Below are 25,811 nucleotides of genomic sequence, written 5' to 3' on the forward strand. Positions count from 1 at the left end.
TACCAAGCCCCAGACAACGCATGAATGTATGTATTCTGACTTTAGCTAACCTTGATGGAAGAGCTACTACGTTTTCGGAGTAACGAGGAGGAAGTTGGATTACATACCAGATTTAACAGATAATTAGCAACCAAATGAAGACAGATTCATAATGGAAGTGCCTGTTAATGCCCAATTTAATACCTTTCTGGTCAGCTGGGTGAGGGGGTACATGGGGGTACTTGGAGTGCTTCTTGATGTGGAAGTTGACGTTGTCCATCTCCACATTGAGGCTGATGGAAGCGGCCGAATCACTATCCATAGCAGACTGGAAGCTGCTGACTGATGTGCGTTTGCTAGGACTGGCAGAGTCTTTGCATGATGCAGATAAGGAAGAAAGCAAAGGGTAAAGGAGGAGGGAAACAACGGGAAATTGGGGAAGAGGGAAAAAAAACTAAATTTAGTATATAAAAAGGTCCCCAAGAGGAGTCCTTAGATGCAACTACCAGGTCAGGTTCGCAATAGACACTCGTCAAAGCAACATAATAGCAAAGAAATACTCAATGCATTTAGTTGCACTCAGAACCCTGGGGAACTTGGCAAAAGAGCATCTAAATACTACAATAAAAACTACATATTAATACAGGATAGAGAACGAAAGGTAGAAACTCAAGGCTAATACATGTAAGAGGAGCAGATGATGTATGCTTGAAAAAAAGGTAACACAAACCACCACAAAAGACAATTTTGTATGACTGAAGATAGTGTTAAAGCTTTAAAAAAAAAAAAAAACATGAATTGACATTAAAGCCTGTTAGCTGTAAATCTAATTTGTCACAGCCGGCAACCAAGACCATGCATGAGCTCATGCAGCCATATTTCCATTAAAATATCCAAGACTGGCAATACATAAAACAGAGTTAGGCCAAACCAACACAGGTCATTTTTAGTAGCACATTAGTGCCATTTGTTAATCTTTATGAGTAGTAAGTGACCTCTTTGTTTCTAATCACTATCACATTTAGGGCCTGCGTTAACAGGCTTTGGAATTGTGTCAAAAGCATTAGTTTGACCTCATTTTGAGATGCTTCTGAGATCATTCAGCATTAATTTGTAGGTGCATTTAATCTGCAGTTGACCTCCACCTTTCCTGGCACTATACAATCTAATTTAGATACAATCTTATTTAGATCTACCATTACCTATGTAGTGCAAGGGTCTATCTAATTTGATACTAATGCAATGAATAGTTTAGGCTTGTCCTCATATAACATTGTACAATCAATCTCCTTTAGATTTTCTGAAACGATCCATATACGGCCAGCTTTAGGCAGGTTTTGTATCCCCATAGACTGGTATTAGAATGCAAAACCAGACTGACATAAAACAAAAGCCCCTCAACAGAGTCCCTTAAGCTAAGTGTACATGTATTTGCAATGACTAGTATTGACGTACAGTAGATCCACTCATGGACTTTACTTTGTCTTTTCTCTAGCTGCAATGAATGAAATCCTCCTAAAATAGAATGATTTGCAACACTCAACTTTAAATTTACCATCCAAATTTAAACAGCCTCATTTATGAATACAAAAATGATATAAATATAGTACAAACATAGCCAACAACTTTTTTGCCATCTCTTTTCTATTGAAGAGATTTTTCTTTACTTCTTGTCCCAGATACACAACAGGAAATCTTTCCAAAGTAAGCACTAATCCCTTAGACAGTTGTCCCCAGAATAAGTGTCCTCTCTGGAAGATTTCTTACTTCCTGTTCTGGTGAAGACTGTAAGCGTTGTATTTCTCACATGTTTTTGTCTTGGTGCCAATAGTCATCAAGAAAAATTGAAAGGTTAATTCTGCACAGTGGGGGAATGGACAGCAAGAAGAACCTTTACCCCTTCAGGACTGGAGACATACACTGTACTTCCCGAGCATGAAGTGTCCAAATGACTGACCACGTACACTGTACGTGATCAGCTATTTGCAGCTTTTAAAAGCCGGTAACCACTGAGATCAGCGGTTACCGTTCAATAATGGATGCCTCAGTATTGAGGCATCCAATTATAAAGGAATTAAGCTTTTGTAAAAGCTTAATTCTTTCATCAATTAAAGCAGTGGTCCCCAACCCCCGGGCCGCAGCCCGGTACCGGTCTGTGGATCAAATGGTAGAAAAATTATCAAACGTTGACCGGTCCGCAGCGATAAAAAGGTTGGGGAGCACTGAATTAAAGAATTAAGCTTTTACAGAAACCTGATCTCTGTCAGCGATCGAGTATCTGACAGTGACAACAGAGCCGTGTGAACGGCTCTACTAGATCACTGTGTTGACATCTTTGGATCTTTGGCGATGTGTACAATGATACAATGTTTCATTTTGCTACATATTTATATGCTTCACAGAAATATGTAGAAAAATGGAGCATTGTATCATTGTAAAAAAAAAAAAAATTGTATCAGACTTCTGATTGTTGTAAGAACATCAGACGTCTTTAGAGAACGTATATTACTGCCATTACACAGCAAAAGTGCTTCAGTCATTAAGGAACAGAGACTGGAAAAAAAAAAAAAGCTCAGTCATGAAGGGGTTAAAGCACATCTCTGACCAAAACGGTTTATAATGCAGTCAGTCCTTAGACATAAGGGCTGCATTAATTTTGTTGTTTATACTTTCCTCCCCTTTATTTTCACTTGGTAACACTATTCTTGTCCTGGAGTGAAGGGATAAAGTGAATTTAATAATTAGCAGTAATTTCTTTGTCTCCAGTTAGAGTACTTGTTTAAACAACCTTAAAAGTTTCGAGTTACTGGAAGACATGTGTTTTACAAGAAATGTATGTGCACTGTTATCTAATTTAGTTTCAATGTCGTATGCATCAGTGTTTACTGTGATTGGTTAATGCTTAACCACAGCCCTATGTTTACTTGATATATTGTACCAACCCGCCAAATAGATTTTGATACTGGGCCGATACCACACACCTTTATGTTTGGGTTGATTCTCATATCCCGAGCTCGAGAGTGTACCGATTCTGCAGAAGAGAAGCAGAAAGTCCACGGCAGATTTGACCCCGGGGTTATCACAGAATAACCCATCAATTAAATGGGTAGTTATGCTCACTCCTCCACTATATCTATGGAGGTTTATGCATCTTCCCTCCATAAACTACTTATCTCCCCATCCTGTAAATTGAGGATGGGGAGATGAGTAGTTTATGGAAAGAAGATAAGATTGTTTTATGCTTCCAGTTCAACTGTTACGAAAAGATGTATTTTCTGTACTTAATGAAAACGATATTAGCCTGAAAAGAAAAAAAAATCATACAGCAACCACATCTAAGAACTCATAAGCGGAAATATATTAATTTTTTGTTCTTGGGTTTAGTTATCTTTTAAAACTAGTATACTCTGAACAGTAGTATACGAACAGACCGCACTATCCACATAATTCCAATACTTCAGACTTTATTGAAATTCACAGCAAATCCAGTATAACAGTGAATAAAAGTGTATAAAGCAACAAATACCAGCACTGCAAACCCCCAACCAACTACAACCTCTCACATGTTTCACCCGTAGGCTTATTCATAGACCTCATGTGAGAGGTTGTAGCTGGTTGGGGGTGTGCAGTGCTGGTATTTGTTGCTTTATACACTTTTATTCACTGTTATACTGAATTTGTTGTGAATTTCAATTAAGTCTGAAGTATTGGAATTCTCTGGATAGTGCAGTCTGTTCGTATACTACTACATTCCAAGGTGGAGACGCACCTATTAGGCCAACACCTGGGGAGTCCTAATGGCGGCTAAGGAATTGGAGCGGTAAGATTTTCTTTGTCTATACTCTGAACAGTAATTTGTTCACCAAAAAGAAAGCAAAAACATGGCCAAACAAAAAAAAAGGGGGAAAAAAAACAAATGTATGGCAAAGTTATCAAGATCAATAAACAATACTTAGGCACTTACTAGTTAAATTATCTTCACCCTCATCTGCAATTTGTTCTGTGTCGCTGTCATCAAATTTGATGTCCTTAAACCATGATGGCTCAGAATGTCCTTCTACAGAGTTCACAGAATCACTATCAGGCGAAGGAGTCTCGGAAAATTCGGTGCTCTGGAATTATGAAGAGTTACTGATAAAGGATATCTGCTCATGTAGCATGAAATTAGAACATCATGTTTAAGCAATTTCACGGGTTTTTTTGAAGGGCTATTTTATCTATTTTAGCAGAGAGCATTGGAATACACAAACTAGTATTAGGCGACATCCAGCTAAATTAGTTCAGGTCATAAAAGAAACTTGCTGCAAATAAAATGTATTTGGATAATTAAAAAGAAATATGACTAGAATCAGGTCATATTCCAATATTTGGAGGTGCACCGAAATTAAAGTTTTCAAAACCAGAAAAAAATACAAATGTAACCTTTTCAAAGGTTATAAATGAACAGGAAGCCTCTATACTGAGTGCTCCTGTTCATTCACAACTTGTGGAGATAGTACGTTGTCCACAATCATGAATGAACAGGAAGTGATGTAGATCACTCCCATTCATTCATAATTGGGGACACAGTAAACATACTATGTCCTCAATTATTTACCAACACTCAGCAATCACTGTTATTAAAATACAAATTTAACATGTTTTATTTTCACTCTTATATCATCCTTGCCAACATTTGATTCTAAATCTGATGCCTAACTTAAAATGTTAAAACTAGAAAAAGCTGCAAGGCCTTAGAGTCTCTGGATTTAAAAAAATAACAACAAAAAACACCACTATATTTGCATTCACTGCAATGGTTAACTATGTGTTGAAGTCTAGGGGTATGGTGAAAAGGACTGATCCCCCACAACCCTGATGGTCACACTGACCTCTCTCTGGCTCATGGACTGTCCTTCGTCGTTCTCACTGTCTGGAGGGTTGGGGGAGTTTTGTTTCAAATAATTACCACTGTCTGTACTGGCAGATGTCATTATCACGTGCAAACTAGAGAAAAAGGAAAACATTTGAGATGAAAATGATTTTACATTTCAACGCCATAAAGGAGGGACTTAATGTGGATTCTGGTTTTCTGACACACTACCAGAACTTTTTACGAATCTACAGAACATCACAATATTCATGTATGTGGTATATCTCTGATCTGTTTAGGGTTTATTTGTCATCCTACGTTTATTTTTTCTGTCTTTTGATTATCAGGAGGCATTTTTTACTCCCAGGTCCAACATTTATGACACCCCACTAACCCCCTCCCGCCCTCCTCTAACAGCTTTCTCCTTTCTTAACTGACATGTTGCTTAGTATTGCTTCTGACCTGAAGAAGAAAGGTTCACTCTCGAAAGCTAAACACACACACACATATATATATGCATATAGCAAGCAGTAGATATATGCAAAAAGTGAAAGAAAAAAAAAAAACACTTTTAAAAGGGTTAATACTTATCCATGTCTTCCCCGCGCGCTCCAGTCTGAAAATGTGAAAATTCTCGGGCGGCCACATGCGCAGATCACATTTTCGGCCGGGACGCGAGGAGAGACACAAGGTAAGTCTATGGACGCGTGCGCCCGCATGCAGACACAGTGGGACAGGAAGTACCAGCAAGCCCAGAGGAGTCAGCGCTGGATAGGAGACCCGCAGCAGCGCTGGAGGGACAGATGAAAAGGACAAGACAGAAGAAGACGATTGGATTAAGAAACCTTATTAAAAGGTAAGTGCTGACATTAACATTGGGGGGGAGGGGGAAACATTTTTGCCTTTAATGTCACTTTATTGAACTTTCAAAAAAATTTAAAAAAAAAGTGTCCCTCCGTAACTCCCTACATCAGCTCACAGGCATCTATTCTAACCACTAGAACAGTGGTTCTCAACCTTTCTAGGGCCGGGACCCCTTGGTAACATTTGCCAAGTTGTGGTGACCCCCAACGGAGCGCTGGACTCCAGAATTAGTAAGGCACTGGACTAAAAATAGAAGCACACTCACAATACCAGCCGTCCCCAGCCCCTGCTACCTGCTCTGTCACCATGCAGCCTTCTCAGCCCCAGCACTGCTTAGACGCCCGCCTTCCACAGAGCTCACATTGTATGGGAGGCAGGAGGACAGCAGCGGCTGTGAATAGAAAAGCCCTGCTGTACACACTCCCCGGCCACTAGATGTCGCTGCAGTGGCCAGGGAGTGTGTATAGCGGCACTTTTATATTCACAGCCTCTGCTGTCCTCCCGCTGACTGACACCGCTGCACTAGGAGGAGGCTGAGGAGCCTCTCACCTAGCGCAGCAGAAGTGAATGCTGCGACCACCTCAACAGTGAGTTGCGACCCACGGGTTTAGAACCGCTGCACTAGAAGCTGCCTATGGTGTCCTGTGTATAATTGTAAAAGTTGAATAATTGAAAAAGTTGAAATACTCTATCAAGGCAAAATTTTCAACCAGTTAACCACCCAGCACACAAATCCCTTCATGGATGGAATGCAAAAACAAAAGCTGAGAAAGTGTCAGGAAGGGGTAGAAACAATCTGAGTGTAAAATGCACAGACTATAATATTATAGTCATCTGCACATTCCCCTTAAAAACACAGAACAGTAAGACCAAATACAACTTGGCATACCTGAAGAGGTCTGTATAAGGCATATTCATCACGAAAAAGCTGATCATGGTGGGTGACACAGTCTAACCATCGACCATCCACAAGAGCTTGTCCAATTGCTATAGCCTGTGCTCTGGAAACAGAAGAATTAGTACATCAAACACTAATAAACTGATTGATTGATTGATAGCCTAATCAGACAGTACGCATATTAGTTTAGGACAAATCATTTAAAGAAATAGACTTTTTAGGTACTAAAATACAAGCCTCTGATAAAAATATAGACTTTTACAAATTATTAACGATAAAATATGTAATAAAAATCAGCGCTCAAATATAATTTTTAATATTACACAGCCTTGGATTATATTAGTCCCCATCCTATACCTGATCACCATATTATTTTTCTTCTGGTACAACAGATACGATTACCATATCAGTTATTGTATATTTGTTGGATAGGCGATGGACTGGAGATCTTTCCCTACACATTTCATGGACATACATTCTGTTTCTTCTGGAGCATAACAGTATATTCTAGAACAAGCAAATAAAATACCCTCAGTTATGCTCCTGCAATCCACCGCCTATCCAACAAATGAACAATAACTGATATGGGAGTGTGTATAGCGGCACTTTTATATTCACAGCCTCTGCTGTCCTCCCGCTGACGGACACCGCTGCGCTAGGAGGAGGCTGAGGAGCCTCTCACTAAGCGCAGCAGAAGTGTATGCTGTGACCCCCTCAACAGTGAGTTGCGACCCACTTTTGGGTCGCGACCCACAAGTTGAGAACCGCTGCACTAGAAGCTGCCTATTGTGTCCCGTGTATAATTGTAAAAGTTGGATTACTTGTCATACAAGAAAAATAATTGATATGTGGTAATCAATTATAAAATGAGGACTAGTATAATCTAAAGTGTGATATTGAAAATATGTTGGAGTGCTGATTTTTATTATATATAATTTTATCTGTTATCCACTATCTCTTCTGATTTTTCCTTGGTGTAATTATGGATGCGATACTCCATATATCAACCAATGGATATTCTCAATAATTGCCATCGGTGTAAAAATAGGATTAGTAAAAACTGAGTTTGAGGAAATTCTAAATCTCATCACAATCTGTTATGGCTATTTGGATTGTAACAATTTTTAAAAGATTGTATATATAAAAAAAACAAAAAGAAAACCCCACAATAAGGGTACACACTGTTTAAATGTTATATACTTGTTGTTATATGTATTTTTTCCTCTATAAATATGAAATAGTGTAGATTACCGAGTTGTAATGTGCCCATTTCTAATTAGCCAATTAACCAGCTCCTTTCCCACAATGCAGTTGGGGTGTGTTCTTAGCCAATAACGATGATCCTGGAACTCCATGCCACTGTTGTTGTTACAAATCTTTTTCCATAATTCCCTCAGCTGCACGGAATCCTAAATGAACACAATCACAGATCAGTTAAAAAAAAAAAAAACTTTATACACTCCTTGAACTTAAAGTGCAACTCTAGCAAAAACATTCTCTTTCTTTTGGATAGAGTGATGAAGAAACAAGAACAGAACTGAAGAAAGTATTAACCAGGCAAAGGAATCCATAAATCCATGAGCGGGTTACATGCATAGCATATCAGGTTAAACGAAAAAAGGAAATAAAAAAATTGAGGTCACCCAAATAAAGAAAAAAACAAAACACAATTCACAGAACTCTAGAACCACCATTCATCAAAGGTTTAAAAATAAAACATTATAAAGCATCGTCCAGCCAACAAGGATGTAACACCTTCCTAAACCCCAATCAGACAATTCCCTAACGTGCAACAATGTAACGTCTTATAAATATAAAAATCCATTTATATTTTGTGTATTTACATGTGCTTATCCATCCCACTCTATCCAAAGCTAAACAAATATGTTTTGGGAGAAAATCCACTTTTAACAATATTTTTGTCCTAGCATAGTAACAGTAGAAAAGCAAAGTTTTCCATAAATCTAACCTAACATCTCCTAGAAAACCTTCAGAAAAGGAAGGAAAAACATCTCCTTGTGTAAAAAAATGTCTACAGGTAAATTACAATTTGTATATTTGTTATAACATCAATTCTATAACGATTTCTTAAAGAGAAGTCTAAGATATAGAAAATTTATCTAAGCCAAGTATTGAACTATTTGGTTAATGTAGCAAGCAGACAAACAAGTAGTAGTAGTTGAATACTGATCAAGCCAGTAATAATAAACCCATAATACAGCAAAAAAGAATTTGCAAAGTGCTACAGTGCCATTACCCACTAAAAAAAAATAAAAAAAAAAAAAAAAATGATCGGCCAGCAGCCTTCATTGGTCTGCTTGTTGTAACATAATGCAAGTGATGACCTGCGATTTGTTTTTTGTACTGTACTAATTAACTGCATCTCACTGACCTCTGCATTATATTATTAGATAAGCTCTGCATTATACTCTACAACTATAGATTCACTTTAAACAAACTCGGTATAATGGCCGTACAGAGCTGTCACATTGCCACCTAAAAAATTGTTCTGTTCAGTAACTAAGATTTAAATACGGACATTATTTCTAACATCATTAAGGGAGATGCTTTGCCTATGTGAGAAAATGAACACAACATGAATTATAGTTATTACACCAAATACAAGAATGTTGTATTTGCAATAAAGACAGATATTCTTTACCAGTAGTATTTTCCTCTCCTCTTCATTGGTGTCATTCTTTAGGTATGTCCGGGAGGCTTGGGGGCTGACAGAACTTTCATAGGCTGGCACCATGGGGGATCCAGAACGATCCAGTGATAAATTAGTAATACTGGCAGACCTAAGGAAACGAGAACATTATATTACTTGTACAGTAAAAAGAAGTGAAGCAAAATATTCCATGAACCCAAAGCTCTACTTCCCCTTGCTCCTGCCTACTCAAAATTGCCACTAAGAGACATCAGATTCTTACCTGTTGGCACAACCACCAATGGCCTACTGTTTCCCTTATGCTCTTAGGGTGAGCGGAGACTAGAAGTGGGACCTGTGTGAGCCAGAGTAAATGACTGGCTGCGCAGGCAGAGGGAGCCAACCAGTGTCTGTGCCTTACACGGATACCACCACATTCATTTAGGTCCGGAAGCAGCAGGACACTGGTATCCAGAAGAAGTGGGTTAGGGTTACTGTTGCCAGGTTAGGTTGTGTCTTTTGGACAGGAATCTCAGAGGCAGGATACAGACAACATGCAGACATAAAAAAAAAAAAAACACAACAACAACACTGTGCTAGATCTCCTGTATTGGAGGTCAGGCTTCATAAAGAGAGCCTGTCACCTCCAGACGAAATCACACAGGGGCTTGTTACCCCCTGTGTGATAGCAATAAATCTATGTGGGAAAAAAAAGTAATAAAATTTAAAAAAGTAAAATAAATAAATGTAAAAAAATAAAAGTAAACCAACCCAGCAGCCCCTGCCATCTGCATGCGAACAAACGCACGTGTAGGGCATTGTGTGTGTGCGCGTGCATTCCACTGTTATTAAAAAACAGAGTGACTACTCTTCTCTATTTAAATAGGCTGACCGACTGATTGAAGCCACGTGTGATACTAATTGCAGAAAACAGTTTGAAATATCACTTTAATCCAATGAATTATAATCTTGTCTAGGGGTACCAACAAATAGAAATGCGTAATCAATAATTTATCTCTTTTCACATCTCTGTCTCTTTCTTTGCTTTACTCTATGACATACCAAAGGCATGCAGTTATACAGGAGACAATTACTTTTAGTTTTATCACTCTTCAGGAGGAAAAAAGACAAAATACTCGGCATCGGTATCAGTGCATCCCTAGCAAAAAGCTTCAGTTTAACAAGTGTCTTTAAAATGCATAGTTCTGCACCTTTCTGCATTTTTAAAATCCATGTACTGTATAATTATTGCGCATTCATATGTAATAACTAGTACAAAAATGACATTTATGCTATGGTGCAATCTCTGATGGCAGTAAATGGGTTAATCCCTTTCTTACCGATTCCTCGCAGGTGACTTTCCAGGATCTTCTTGAACTGAAGCAAGACGTGCAGTCAGCGGTTTACTAGAATCCTGGTGCACAAGGCTAAACCAGTATAAAAGAAGCCAGTCAAACATTACTTCTCAAACAATAAAAGAAACAAGCTTTAACTAGAATTTACAACTAAGCTTAAACCAAACAAAGACACGTTAATACTAAACCACAATGAAAGTTTCTCCACGTATAAGAAACAGATAACTTTTATCCTAGACTGCAGTACTTTTAACTGCTCCATGGAAAAAGAGCAATGGCTTTTTTTTTTTTAACAAAGAGTTTGAGATTTTAATAATAACAACAAAAACAAAAATACATAAAAGACAATGTCCAATGGTAGGTGTGGACACTAGTAATATGAGAAAGACAGGACATAGATCGTACATCAATACAGCAGGTGAAATACACAGTTCGTAGAATCAGAACGTGGATACATTGCATTAAAGGAGAACTATGGGGTCAGGGCTTTTCCCCATAGTTCTCCTAAGGGTAACGGGAGGACACAAACTAGCTTCCTCCCGTCACCCTAAGCTCAGTATACCGCGAGCTACAGCTAGCAGTATACTGAGATGCTGCAGCTGAAATGGATCCCGACAATTATGTCTGGATCCGCCCAGCTGCGTGAGTGACAGCTGGCTCTGCCTATCCAGAGGCAGAGCCAGCTGTAGCCGCCCCCTCCCCGTCCGTTTTGCCAGTCAGCGCTGGAGGATTGGAGCGGGGAGTGGGGAATCCAGGCCCTCCCCCGTCACGGCTCTGTGCCGGGACAAGATCGAGAAGTGAGCGAACGCCGGTATGTGTTCGCTCACTTCCCAATCTACTGAGCCGACCTGTGACAGTTTCATTGTCACAGGTCGGCTAGAACTATGAGGATAAGTGAAAAGCACTCACCTCATAGTTCTCATTTAACAAACATCTGATATACCCAGAAAGGTAAAATTCTTACAGAGGGAGAGGCATGGGAAAATCAGATAGTTTTTATTGATTTTGCTTTGTTTGAAATAACAGAAAAAAGGGAAATGGCTTTTAATACAAATAAACCATGGCCATTAAAATGCCGTACCTACTAAAACGTTTGTATTTAGGGCCCTACCCGTTCCCTGTTCCTTCCCACAACTTGTGCATTCTGCAACGTGACATATACAAATTTATCTCAGACCAATCCAAATGGAGACTCAATAAAAACATTATGTACCATTCAAAGCAGTATGAAGTATAGGGAGTCCTGAAACTTTCCCACTATTATAAATGAGACAACATAGCACTTCTTGTTTTTCCATCCAGCCTAAAATACCCTTCTGGGTATCGCTCAACACAGTAGAATCCCATCCTTTCGCCATCGTCAACCTTTTTTGGCTCCCACCACATCGACGACTCGAGGCATTGAGCCCTACTTTTTTTATATATACTAAAATCTGGGATTAAATAAAATATTCTGATAAAATACTCGCTCCACATCTACCCCTACTGGACTTATTGCACTGTCCACTATTTCCCTCAGGTCAAGATCAGCTGAAACAATTCCAAACCTCCATTCAATCAGAGTGATATCAGTGACCACTAAGGTGCTTGGATTTAACAGCACAATGATAGTAGCAAAATAAGTGGTTATAACAAGAACACGGCTGCTGCTGCATTTTATCATTTTAAACCGCAGGCGATTGCTGATTTTGTGCAAGCAATTGAACGTCTGTGCAGGTGTCGGATCATTTGTACGGTGTGCGCTTTTCTGCTCCCCCTCCGCTGGCTTTCCCAGGAGGGCCCAGGACCGGCACGGCGGGTCTACCCTCACAGATCAGAGGTAGATCAGCAGGCATCTAGCCGCTGATCTCTCCTCCAATCACTGGACCCGCATGTGATGTGTATTACATCACTTCCGGTGTCACTGTGCACATTCTCTGCTTCATCAGCTTCTTTAAGGGGTCTCAAAAACCCCTGATGTCTCCATAAAGAGCGCCTGTCACATTCTATTTTGTATTACATAGGAGGCTTATTAGCCCCCTATGTGATAGCAATAAAAGTTAAGTGTAAACAAATACAAAATAAAATAACCCATGTGCTTGTCGCAATTTAAAAAAACAGTGCAGTTCTCTAACCCCAGAACATTACCTAATCAGCAGTGCTCAGTGGGGCATTTTGGACCACAGGAGAGCTGAGTGTGTGAAAGCCTCAGTATGACATTTTTCTAATCCTTTGCAGCAGCACTTAGCTGATACAAAAAAGCCACATTCATTACGGTATATTCAGCCTGACTGCATTACAGTAACAAATTTAAGAGGATGTAACTGGACTCAGACTAAAAGGAACAAAGTAAGAGAAGTTAATTGTGAAGGTACATTAACAATTGTTGAAGGAAAAAATAATCTTACCTTTGCCAGGCAAGATCTTCCTCTAAAAATATATTACGACTAAACTTTCTTCCTCCCACTGGTGTGCGAGGTTCTCCAGGATCCAATAAAGAAATAGAACAGGAGGAATCTGACAATGTATTCAGGTCTTCTCCAATGACATGGCTCTCCGTGGAGTGTGCATAGTTTACGGCAATCTTACAACAGTAGGTACAAGCCCGAAGATCACCTTCAGACACAGATATATTGTTATAAAACCAACCATTATACTCATAAAGGTAACAAATCCCAATACAAGTAATACCATTTGAAGGATAGGCAGGGTGTTCACTGTATATATAGATATGCCTTTTAATTATCTAAAAAACAGCTATATTTTAATTTGAGTAGAATTCAGACAGTTTTGGCAGGTTTGTTTTATAATTTCTAATACTCAAATTTATTAAAGCATTGTGAACAGTCATACGGGTGTTTAGTCTACATTGTTGGGACACTATTCACTTCTGCATTTGTGAGATTACCTATACAATATGCACGGCTAACGGAACTTAAAGGGGTCTATCTATAAAAGATTTGTATAGCTTATTCGTCCAGCCAAACTGCATGTGAGAGTTAACTAGGTGGTGTGTGAATGTGAGAATACAGCAAAAAGGAATGTTCTTGGTGTAATTTGTATACTGGTCCCCTATACTTCAATAGGTATTTTCATAAAGAAGAGAGTGGGTGGGGAAAATAGCAAAATTATGACCACTAGATATAAGGATCATAGGAAATAAATGCATGTTAGTAAGGAGACACAATTGTACAATCCAAGAGACTGATGGAATGAATGAGCATATAAATGTAACCATCAATGCCATGGGGATAGCAATGATTATATTTATATGCTCATTGCCCCCAGTGGTCCCTTAACTGGTTGCTGTCCAATCATTGTGAATAAACGAACGGACAGCAGACACACAAGGACAGGTGGTTGTTAAACCTTCCTGAACTCACTGATCACTGCTTCTTTGAGGGTCCCTAGGTGACATTAGGGATCTAATAGACATCTGATGTCTCCATAAAAGGGAACCTGTCCTGTACCTATGATATCACATAGAGGGCTCTCACCCGTGATGGACAGACTACAATCTCAGGTTTAGTTTACTAATTTGTATTGAGATTGTAATCCATCACAAGAGCGAGCTTGGAGAGGTGGCTACTTTATAACATATACAGGGACCATGGTGAACAAAAGCAGCCTCCCTCCAGAAGGACAGTGTCAGCATGAATTCAGAGATGATTTGAAGATCTACAGCTGAGTGATTCACAAATAAGAAACATTTTTGTTAATAGTTAAAAGGTACCTGAATGCATTTTTAACTGCTAAGTTTAGTGTCACTTTAATTCAGTATTTTTAATTACCTATTGAAGAACATTTGACCAAAAAAAAAACCCTAAGAACATTTGCTTTTGGTGCATTTTCACAACAGCTACTTAACTTGCACAAAAGGAATGTACCTGCAGTTTTGCTGGGTGAATAAGCTATTCAAATGTTTAATAAACAGACCGCAGTGTATGTCCAGCCAACTGATTACATTTGTTTTCCTTTCATGTCCACGTGGAAGATCTACTGCTATCCAGGCCTATGTTAGAGAGATTTTTCCCTCACTTCTTGTACTGGTTAAAGTTTTTTCATTACACAAAAGATGCAAAGGAAAATCTGCAACCTCTATAAAACGCAGACAAAGTTCTTATACAACATGTGGTTTAAACCTGCTTCACAAGTTAATTTTATTTATATATATATATATAGAAATCCAGTGAATCAATTTCAAGTGCAAATATCATTTACTGCAATCTGAAAGTCTGTCAGGTGTTACCTCAGTAATTCCTCATCAAGATCTAGATCTCTCTCTATTCAGTAATTGATAGATTCCATCACAATCATGCTTGTTTAGTGTATGGCAGTTTGATTGCACAAGGGCACTATCTACATAGAAGTTTATGTATTTTCACTGTGCCACAGGGGTTTTCTCCAGGTACTCCAGTTTCAGCCAACAATCTTAAGCAAACTAGGTAAAAATACTTCAGCCTTAATTGGTCTAGATCTGTTTTTTATATTTCCCACAACTGCTGTAGATTGGGGCATGTGTTCCCGGCATGATTTGGGCCCTTTAATTGGTGTGGAAAAACATCTGAATAGCACAACATACCAGAGTATCGTTGCTGATCAAGTTCATCCTATCATGTTCATGGCGTATCCCAATGGAGATGGCTTCTTCCAACAAGACAATGCACCATGCCAGGGTGCTCGTATTGTGCAGGAGTGGTTTCAAGAACATGAGGGAGACTTTACCTTGCTTAGGTGGCCCCCACAATCACCAGATCTTAATCCAATTGAGCATTTGTGGGACGAAGTTGAAAGAGCCATCAGGCAGCTGGTTCCACAAACATCAAATCTCACAGAACTGGAAAATGCTATTCATCAGGCATGGTGTCAGATTCCTCACATCACCTTTCAACATCTCGTGGAGTCAATGCCAAAAAGAATCGCCTCAGTATTGAAGGCAAAAGGTGGCCCAACAAAGTACTGATGGGATGGTCATAATAATCTGGCCACTCAGTGTAAGTAAGTTTCCATTGTATAAACCAATACAAGACACATTGTCAGAACGTTTGATATAAAATTTGTATGAAATTAAAGAGATCATGTCACAAAAGTAATCACAAACTCAAAAGAACCGTGTGGTGAAACATTACAACGAAAAAACCAAATAAAAGTGTGTACACTAACTTGGCAGAAGACAATGGCACACACGTGAGATATTTGCCATGTACTCCTAGGACTATTGTATCTTAGGTATAGGTCGCTGGGAAGTAAACAGTTTATTTACTAGGCCCGCAAGCCTTGACTAATGTCTTTGTCTAAATTGTAAATAAACACACTAGTTGAGCTTTGTTTAATTATATGACATGATTATTGGGACAAATGTCCTAAGAAGTGACCTGATAATCTTCGGAGAAACAAGGTCATTAGTTGAATGAAATGTTTTATATAATTATAAGACCTTCTGGGTATCAAAAGAATTCAAGGACTAAAGAGAAAAATACCAATAAACTTTTTAGATATTCTCTTCTATCATTAAAGGAGAAAAAAGGACTGTCTGTTAGAAACTGACAAGTATCCATACAAAATGTGTTATATCAAACGACCTAAAAAAGAAATATAGATGTATGCATTTAAAATCTAGAAAAATGTAATATATTAGTGACAAGTAATTGACTTCACAACTTATAGGAAGGTTGTTATTGTTTATTTTGTATTGTAAAAAATTGCAAGTTCTTTTTGCCTATGGGTTTAATGAATTATCATGAAATAATTAACTTACCACCACCAGAGATTCGATAATTTAAAAAAAAAAAAAAAAAGAAGGGCAATAATCTTTATAAATAAATTGTCACGTATAATTATCACTTAGGAATAGATTAAAAGGATATGCATATGCTTCTCAATAGATCTATGACCAATATCTGTAGGGGTATAAAACAATGAAACTGTCACAGGTCGGCTCAGTAGATCGGGAAGTGAGCGTACACATACCATCGCTCGGTCACTTCTCCATCTATCAATGCAGAGAGCCGTGACTGTCACTCACGGCTCCCTGCAGGGATTCCCCCCCCCTCCCCTGTCTGATCCTCCAGCGCTGACTGGTGGAACAGACGGGGGAGGGGGCAGGCAGAGCCAGCTGTCAATCCCGCAGCTCGTTGGATCTCGACAGCAATGTAGCATGTGGTATACTGAGCTTTGGGTCACGGAAGAACCTCAAGGGAGGTTTTGGGAGTTTTTAATTGTGTTTCAACGCTGAAACACAATTAAAAATGCCCAAAACCACACTGATTAGCGCGGTTCTATTGAAACCTGTATGGAAACCGAGCAGGGTGGAAAAAATAGTGCAAGAAGCAGTTCGGGCGGGGGGCGGTTCGGATCGCGCGGTCGCATGAAAGGTCCCCATAGCAATGTATGGCATTGTTCATGTCGGTGAAACCGCGTGGCCGAACCGCCCCGGTGTGAACAGGGCCTCAGATACATTGTTGTCATTCTAGTGACAGCTGGAGGCACTATTATTGATATTATCCCTAACATTTATTTTAGGGAAACCGATTGCTGAGATATTGACGATTCGTTTAAAATGACATTATCATAACAACATAAATAACTCTTGTATACAACAATTCAACAGGAATTATTTTTTAGATTAACCCCCATATAATAAATCATGCTTTTTCCAACCTGTATAACCCATGAATTTTCCTGGAATCTCCTGGTTGCAACAGCGGCTGCAGAATATCTGACCGCAAAGCCGACAGTGATGCCTCCGACGGAAAGTGGTAAACTTCTCGCTGCAATCATAACACTCTTTGCACTGGCTATCGGGCATCCAGTACTGCTTTAAGTCGCTGTCCTGGTAAAGATGAAAGCACAAAACATTAATGTTTATCGGCTTACGGAGTTACATTTACTTCATTAGTACCTAATCCTACACCCCGAAACAGAAAGGCTCCTTAAATGTATCCAACGAAAAGGATACTAATCTATCTAAAATAGGAAGTTACCTGGCTCTTTCCTTCCATAATTTCTTTTAAGCGTTTGACAACAGTGCTTAGACTGCGGAGCTGTACTGCAGTGCGAGGATCGTGACCCAGGGGTGGTTCTGCTTTTCTTCTGGTCTCTGAAAATAAAATTGTTGTCCACAATTCTTATACAGTTTAAACAAACATATCGTCATCGTGTGCCAAATAATATGCCTCATTAGTAAACTAAAAGTATCATTCACAACATTTAATAATTAACTGACCTATAACTAGAGCAGTGGACCCATGAGTACATACCAGTCAACAGAAAGCCGGCAGTGTCTGCCTCAAAAGCGAAGTGAAATCTACAAACAAGAATTCAAGTAAAAGCCCCCAAACTCCCAAGCCCCCCACCGCCCCTAAATACTTTTTAAATATACTTACTAGGTCTTCTTCCGGGGACGGAGTCCGGCACCGCCTACTCACCAATCAGGTCCCACGGCATCACTCCGCTCCTCCTCTCTAGCCAGTGTCACGGCTTACAGCTGGGAAGTTTGAAATACTCAGTGTTTAAGCAATGCAGCTAAAGCGGAGTATTTCCACTCCCACAAACTCGCCATCCTGGAAGTAAGCCCATTACATTTACCTCCCTGCTCGCTATCCCGGATGTAAAACTTGTATACTCAACTGACCATATGCCATCCTGGACTTACATACTTCCCTAACCACTCTCCATCCTTGGAGAATCTATGGAACACCTGGACAGCAGCTCGTCTCCCCGTGCACTCTGCGTGGACTCTCTGTTCAGTTAAATCACAGCACCTTCCCTTGTGCACTCTGCATTGACTCTCTGTTCAGTTAAGTCGCAGCACCTTCCCTTGTGCACTCTACATGGACTCTCTGTTCAGTTAAGTCGCAGCATCTTCCCTTGTGCACTCTGCATGGACACTCTGTTCAGTTAAGTCGCAGCATCTTCCCTTGTGCACTCCACGTGGACACTCTGTTCAGTTAAGTCGCAGCACCTTCCCTTGTGCACTCTGCATGGACTCTCTGTTCAGTTAAGTCGCAGCATCTTCCCTTGTGCACTCCACGTGGACACTCTGTTCAATTAAACCGTAGTGACTTCCATCGTGCACTTCGCATTGATGGATGCCGTTAAATTAAATGTAACAACTTCCATTGTGCACTCTGCATGGATTCTCTGTTCAATTAAATTGTAGCAACCTCCACTGTCCACTCTGCATGGACTCTCTGTTCAATTAAACCGCAGCACCTTCCCTCGTGCACTCTACGTGGTGATTAGGTAAATTGCAGCACCATCCTGCATTTACGCAGCGTGGACATGCTGACTCAGCTAAATGTGAATATATACATTAATTCTGATAAACCTGCAGACTGTTACTGTGCTATACATACCACAGAGGGTATTGCTTGGTGAACGGAGAGGTATCCCAAGGTCATTTTGCTAGACTAGCCTATTAATACTTGCACCATGTCTTCCCTGTATAACAAATCTGGCTTCTTATTGGTGCGCTGCTCTGGCGGGCTTTTACATTTTTAGGATTGGACTTATATGTACAAGCTGCAATCTTCTCTTGAACTACGTTATTTTGTATAGTGGATGTATGAAGGAATACAGTCTGCCAGCATATCCTATAGTTTAACTCCTTCTGAGTTTGGACTACAACTAGGAATCCTTGCTTCATATTACTACCATTAGGTCATACCTTTATCCCATTTTTGCAAGTAACCCATACAAGCAGGACAAACCGCAGATGGATACTTTACTGATCCATCACAGTTACACAATGAATTCCTAACACCAAAAGCAAACTTTAAGATGTGTACACCACAAAACAAATGTAACTCTATCCACAATCTCTTTTCTCCACATGAAGTATAGCATAGACAGAGTTTCCGGATGTAGTCAGCCTCGTGCCTATGGGGAGCTGCTCAGGCTGTAGTTTAACAGCTGTTTGAGGTATCAGTTATAAGGGCTGATTATAAATTCTGCCAACCATTATTGCTTTCAGGGGTTAAGGCTTTTCCCCATAGTTCTCCTTAGGGTAACGGGAGGACACAAACTAGCGTCCTCCAGTCACCCTAAGCTCAGTATACCGCGAGTTACTGCTCGCGGTATACCGAGACGCCGCAGCTGAAGCAGATCCCGACAATTATGTCTGGCCAGCCAGAGCCAGCTGTACCCGCCCCCTCTCCCGTCCGTTCCGCCAGTCAGCACTGGCAGATCGGAGCGGGGAATCCAGTCCCTCCCCTGTCACGGCAGAGAGCCGTGACAGGATCGAGAGGTGAGCGAACGTCGGTATGTGTTCGCTCACCTCCCGATCTACTGAGCCGACCTGTGACAGTCTCATTGTCACAGGTCGGCTAGAACTATGAGGGGAGTGAAAAGCACTCACCTCATAGTTCTCCTTAAAGGAAGCTACAGACAAAAAGACATGAACCTGAGAAGGATGGATCGGGAAATACCCCCCTTTCTGGGATTAACCTCATGTGCTGGGATAAACTTGTCCCAGGGTGAAATTGGCACAAACAGCATATTGGTCCTTTTGAGGTTCGGACCTGTTTACCGGGATTGTTTCAATGTCCCAAAATGATACCTCTGATAACAACTGGCTACTTGAGACAAGCCATTTATGGTCACCATAAAGACAAGGTAGACACCTTTTTGGTACAATTCTTGCCCAGTAGTGATGGTGGCAGACATGTAGTAGTTTACTCCTACATGGAAGAGTAAAGGATCAGTCCCACTCCCAGAAAGACTTTCCAAATACACTAAATACATCTCTGAATCCTGAATGTAATTATTAAAAATCTATGCTGCATCAATTACTGCAAGTTATGCTTTAAACTGAAACCTACAGATCTGCTACACAGAACCTTTAATCCATTTTTTAACCATAGATACAAAATCAGGGTAAACATTTTGAGTGTCAAAACTATTTTTGCACAATTTCAGGTCTTGCTGGATTAAACTAAACCGTGTGTCTAAATAATCTAGTTCATAATATGTACAGGATTATTTTTTAGCAGCCTAATCTTTTAATTAAAAAATCTGTTTAGTGTTTCATGAAAACGGTAGAAATGATGATCTACAAACCTGAGCTGGTTGAAGACCTCCTATCTCCAAGTAACTGCTTCTTGTACTGCACTGGAAACTTGACAGGCTGTGATATTGGTGAGTGATGAGGACTAGACCATGTGTTTCTAATTGCTGGGTCCCCAGGACCAGACTCCGTCCTTTCAGCAGGAGAGACCACTCTGACCTCATCTGAAATAATCCCATCATATAATTAATGCATAACTCCATATTTTTACTTAATAAACAGGACAGGAAGTGATGAAAAATACCTCTAACAGACACACAGTCAAAAACAATGTATTGCTGTCTGCACATTCCTATGCCTGACAACCACTCTTTTCCTCTTTTCTACAGGTGTTCCATGGACAAGAAAAGAGGGGAACTTTCTTAATGAATTTAAAGAAATACCTTACATTAATTTTCACTCTTACCCATTCTATCCAAAACTGGAAAAAAAGTTTGCCTAGAATTGAGCTTTAGAGTAAACCTACAGAAAGGTGAAATGCTAAAGCAAGATTCTGCCAAGCATTATTTGCATATAAATTGACCATGTAAGATAACTCAATGTAATAGCTGCAGCCCTAAAGGGCTTGCTTATCTACTAACGATTATTTTCATAATCGGTTAGCCGATGATTAAGTTCGATTAATTGGATTTTAACAAAAGGCTCCAGTGATGGACTACTAGTTTGTATTGAGATTGTAGTCCATCACGGGAGCAAGCTTGGAGCGGTGGAAGTAAAAAAAAGTGTGGTGTGCAATATAGTACATTATACAGCGTCGCAATGCAGAATACCGGCAGCTATAGAGGAATACAGCAAATCGCAGCAATAGTAATTATACTATAATGTACTATTGCTGGGATCTGATGTATTCCTCTATAGCTGGTGTTATTGGAGAGGACAAGTATGATGCAGGAATAGAGAGGACGGGTATGATGCAGGAATAGAGAGGACGGGTATGATGGTGGAATGGGGTGCAGAGGATTGTTATGATGATGGAATGGAGCGCAGGGATGGAGAGGATGGGTATGATGATGGAATGGAGTGCAGGGATGGAGAGGATGGGTATGATGGTGGAATGGAGTGCAGGGATGGAGAGGACGGGTATGATGATGGAATGGGGTGCAGAGGACGGGTATGATGATGCAATGGAGTGCAGGGATGGAGAGGACGGGTATGATGGTGGAATGGGGTGCAGAGGACGGGTATGATGGTGGAATGGGGTGCAGGGATGGAGAGGACGGGTATGATGGTGGAATGGGGTGCAGGGATGGAGAGGACGGGTATGATGGTGGAATGGGGTGCAGGGATGGAGAGGACGGGTATGATGGTGGAATGGGGTGCAGGGATGGAGAGGACGGGTATGATGGTGGAATGGGGTGCAGGGATGGAGAGGACGGGTATGATGGTGGAATGGGGTGCAGGGATGGAGAGGACGGGTATGATGGTGGAATGGGGTGCAGAGGACGGGTATGATGGTGGGATGGGGTGCAGAGGACGGGTATGATGGTGGAATGGGGTGCAGAGGACGGGTATGATGGTGGGATGGGGTGCAGGGATGGAGAGGACGGGTATGATGGTGGAATGGAGTGCAGGGATGGAGAGGACGGGTATGATGGTGGAATGGAGTGCAGGGATGGAGAGGACGGGTATGATGGTGGAATGGAGTGCAGGGATGGAGAGGACGGGTATGATGGTGGAATGGGGTGCAGGGATGGAGAGGACGGGTATGATGGTGGAATGGGGTGCAGGGATGGAGAGGACGGGTATGATGGTGGAATGGGGTGCAGAGGACGGGTATGATGGTGGATTGGGGTGCCCGGTGTCGGGTCCCAGGCTCCGGGCACGTAGTCTCTGAACATTCCCTCCATGCCTTATGCTGTACGGTTCAGCCTGGAAGCCAGCTCGTCCCCAGCCATAGTCTCCGTCCCACGGCTGACACCCGCCGCGCTCACATCCCCGGCACCCATCATGTGATGGCACCGGCCGGCTAGATGCGAGAAGCGCCGGGATTGGAGGAGAGCCGGGGGCTGGACCTCGGCGTGTGCGGTGGGCATGGCGTGCGCGGCATGCGGGGCTTGAGTGTGGAGCCGCCAACAGGCAATGTAATAGATAGCCGACTAATCGACGATGGAAAACGCTGACAATGTTTTCGATCGTCGATTTTAATCGACTACATCGAATCGTTGTTGCAGCTCTAAAGCCCTTACAGGAAACAAAATATTAACAATGGCCAAAAAAACAACAAGTTGGATGCTATCACAACTACTTTCAGCTAGGTTGCAATCCCCAAAACAAATGCATCAATGTCACCTACCATCAGCAGTTCCAACAGAAACTGTTGGTAGGTTGCCTTGATGTATTTAGATAATTCTGCGACTGAAAGAACATTTTGCTCCTACATGGATCAGTCAGGTCCCTTCAATTTCGAGGCAAGCAGTAACTAAATTTTACTGATATCACATATGATTACCTAAAACATGAATTATCCTGTTAGATTCTCCATGATAAGACATGTAATAAGTACTTAAAGGCTGTACATAGTTTGACATTCTCAGCTGTTCTGACCCATTTAAGTAGCAGTATATTGGAAAATGTCTGCACCTGATCATTTCCACATGAAAAGGGAACAAACATATTATCATGCGTGTTCAGTCGTATAGTGTACTGTATGATGAACTGTTATTACAGAGGAAATAAAACACAAATGCATGTATAGCTGAAGCAATACATATACAGTAGCAGGTTCACAATAAAGTTAATCTAATTCCAAAGCACATAAAACATATTATTTAATAAAGAAGAGAGTAGAGAGTCACATCAACCAGTCACATTTCATTTTACTGCTCAGCCAGCTTGAAGAGAGTTTCACGCAAAATGTGTTAAACCTGAACGCATTCCTCCTGCTGCTGACAAGTTGGAGTCCACATCACTCACACCTTCGCTGATCAGCTGACTGAAGAGAGCCAGAGAGTAACTAAGCAAGTGTGAAATGCAACAGTGCCACAGAATGCCAATTTCCAGGTATGCTGGTAGCCTAAAAACTGCTGACTGGCTCCTCTTAACCAGCTAATCAGAGGGGGCACAACCAAATGGTTCCTCACCAATAATACATAGATTGGATGTGTACAGGTTTTTCACCCTCTAACACAGGGGTGCCCACAATTTTTTGTGTTAGGATCTACTTTTCAAATGACGAGCTACATGAGATCTACCAACAAAAAGAAAACCTCCCTCACTCTCTCTCTCCTGGCTGTCTCTCCTCTCTCTCCTGGCTGTCTTTCCTTGCTCTCTCTTTCTCCTGGCTGTTTCTCCTTGCTCATCCTCCTGGCTGCCTCTCCTTGCTCATCCTCCTGGCTGTCTCTCCTTGCTCTCTCTCTCTCCTGGCTGTCATTCCTCGTTTTCTCTCTTGGCTGTCTCTCTTCGCTCTCTTGGCTGTCTCTCCTCGCTCTCTCCCCTGGCTGTCATTCCTCTCTCTCCAGTCTGTCTCTCTTCACTCTCTTGGCTGTCTCTCCTCGCTCTCTCCCGTCTGTCTCTCGCGGCTCTCTCTCCTGGCTCACCTTGCTGTATTTTGCAAACAGTGCAGTGCAACAGGCTGTGTAAACGAATATTCTTTGATGTAATACATAGCACTTCAACCACCAGTATCCACCAGAAAGGTGTCAGGGAGCTTGGCTCAGCAGACTCAGGCTAATAGGTAACCATGTGTGCACAGCTCAATAAATATACCAAAATGGAATAAAGGGGCCGCCATTCACACCCTTCGTGATCTACCAGCATCAGCTTTGGGAGCTACTGATAGATCACGAGCTACCTAATGGGCACCCCTGCTCTAACAGTTGTATCACACTGCTCCTAGCTATACTTTATATAGTAAGTGCTGCACACATAAACGTCTAACACCTGAGAAGAGAGCTGCAAGAATAAAGCTGCCCATACACCTATAGATTATATGCAGATTTTCTATGGTCAGATGGAAAAAGTGCAACTCCATCCATGTTGAACTGTGTGGATGGAGGAATCTCCCACTGGGCCAAGCTTCAGTATCTTCTAGTCGGCCCCGCTGGTTCTCAAAATGCCTGAGCAATGCCTGCATCCAATCAGATTGTTCAGGTATTTTGACAGTCAGTGGGGCCGTCTAGCAAAGTACTGAAGCTTGGCCCAGTGGGAGATTCCTCCATCCACACAGTTTAGCGTAGATGGAGGAATCTGTCACACTTTTTCCATCTGACCATAGAAAATTTGCAGATAATCTATAGGTGTATGGCAAGCTTAACAAGACAAAGAGAAAACTAGCGGTGGAGGTTAAATAGCAGTCTGTAGGACAGACACCTAGGAAGTAAAACTATGTTTTGCAGGAAGTTGAACTCTCCCCGTCCATTGAACATGGTTTACAGAAGTTACCCTTTAACTGATGTTATCCTGTTAATAATGTAGACATAACTATCAACTTGATATTGAGATACAGAAGTCCATGTTAGATACACATCATACTTTACCTTTGCTGAACCGGAACAAATTTACAAAAGAACTATAGGCAGATTTGAAGGGTGGCTCATCTTGATCTGGAGTCAAAGGTTTAAAATGAGTAAGATGGGATGGACTACTTGGAGACCTGGGCAGCTCGCTGGCAGATTCCAGTATGGGTGAAGACTTGTCGTCTGTGGCCATCTCATGAGACCTAAAATTTAAAAAAAACAAACATATTTATCTGAACTTTACAGTTAAACCCATAATAAAATGTTCTCTGTGGAAGCTATGGTGTCCATGTCGTGCACTGGGGAGGTCTAACAAGCCTGAAACAACTCCAGGGGGTTCCCTGCCGGAGTAAAATTGTTGAATACAAGATGTTCAGAAATGTCTGGTCATCTAGTTGTCGATTAAGGCTTTTTTATGGTTCCAAAAGTTAATTGTCAAATCCGGGGGTTAGAAATGTGTCTATGCAAGGTTGCTAAACTCTGGTGTATTTAGATTATCCGGCAAGTATGGTGGACTCGATTTTTTTCATGGATCATGGCTTATGTGACTGTTTTTAGTTTTGGTGAGGTTGAGTCTGGGGGGTTCTCTAGGCCTTGACTATTGTCTGTTAGGCTCCAACTACAAATCCTCACGAAGCCAAAATTGGGAGCAACGTTTAAGACATAGACAGTGATAATTTGATGAAGGAAAAAGGGAAAGAGGGACAAAGTATA

The 25,811-nt window shown here is 41.0% G+C and overlaps 1 protein-coding gene across 1 annotated transcript in view; it reads right to left on the reverse strand.

The window, feature by feature from the left end:
* Positions 1-25,290, reverse strand: part of PIKFYVE (phosphoinositide kinase, FYVE-type zinc finger containing) — a 38,736-nt gene extending 13,446 nt beyond the window's left edge. The window contains exons 1-11 of the mRNA XM_018560395.1: positions 25,119-25,290; positions 20,637-20,807; positions 17,561-17,676; positions 17,238-17,409; positions 12,986-13,193; positions 10,584-10,670; positions 9,256-9,394; positions 7,845-8,002; positions 6,585-6,696; positions 3,944-4,091; positions 184-351 (exon numbers count right to left, since the gene is read on the reverse strand). Of these exons, the coding sequence (XP_018415897.1) occupies positions 184-351; positions 3,944-4,091; positions 6,585-6,696; positions 7,845-8,002; positions 9,256-9,394; positions 10,584-10,670; positions 12,986-13,193; positions 17,238-17,409; positions 17,561-17,676; positions 20,637-20,807; positions 25,119-25,290 (1,651 nt within the window). The remainder of the gene's footprint in view (positions 1-183; positions 352-3,943; positions 4,092-6,584; positions 6,697-7,844; positions 8,003-9,255; positions 9,395-10,583; positions 10,671-12,985; positions 13,194-17,237; positions 17,410-17,560; positions 17,677-20,636; positions 20,808-25,118) is intronic.
* Positions 25,291-25,811: the final 521 nt, after the last annotated feature.

The sequence above is a fragment of the Nanorana parkeri genome, unplaced genomic scaffold (assembly GCF_000935625.1).
Source record: "Nanorana parkeri isolate BGI_ZX_2015 unplaced genomic scaffold, ASM93562v1 scaffold453, whole genome shotgun sequence".
Classification (NCBI taxonomy): Eukaryota; Metazoa; Chordata; class Amphibia; order Anura; family Dicroglossidae; genus Nanorana; species Nanorana parkeri.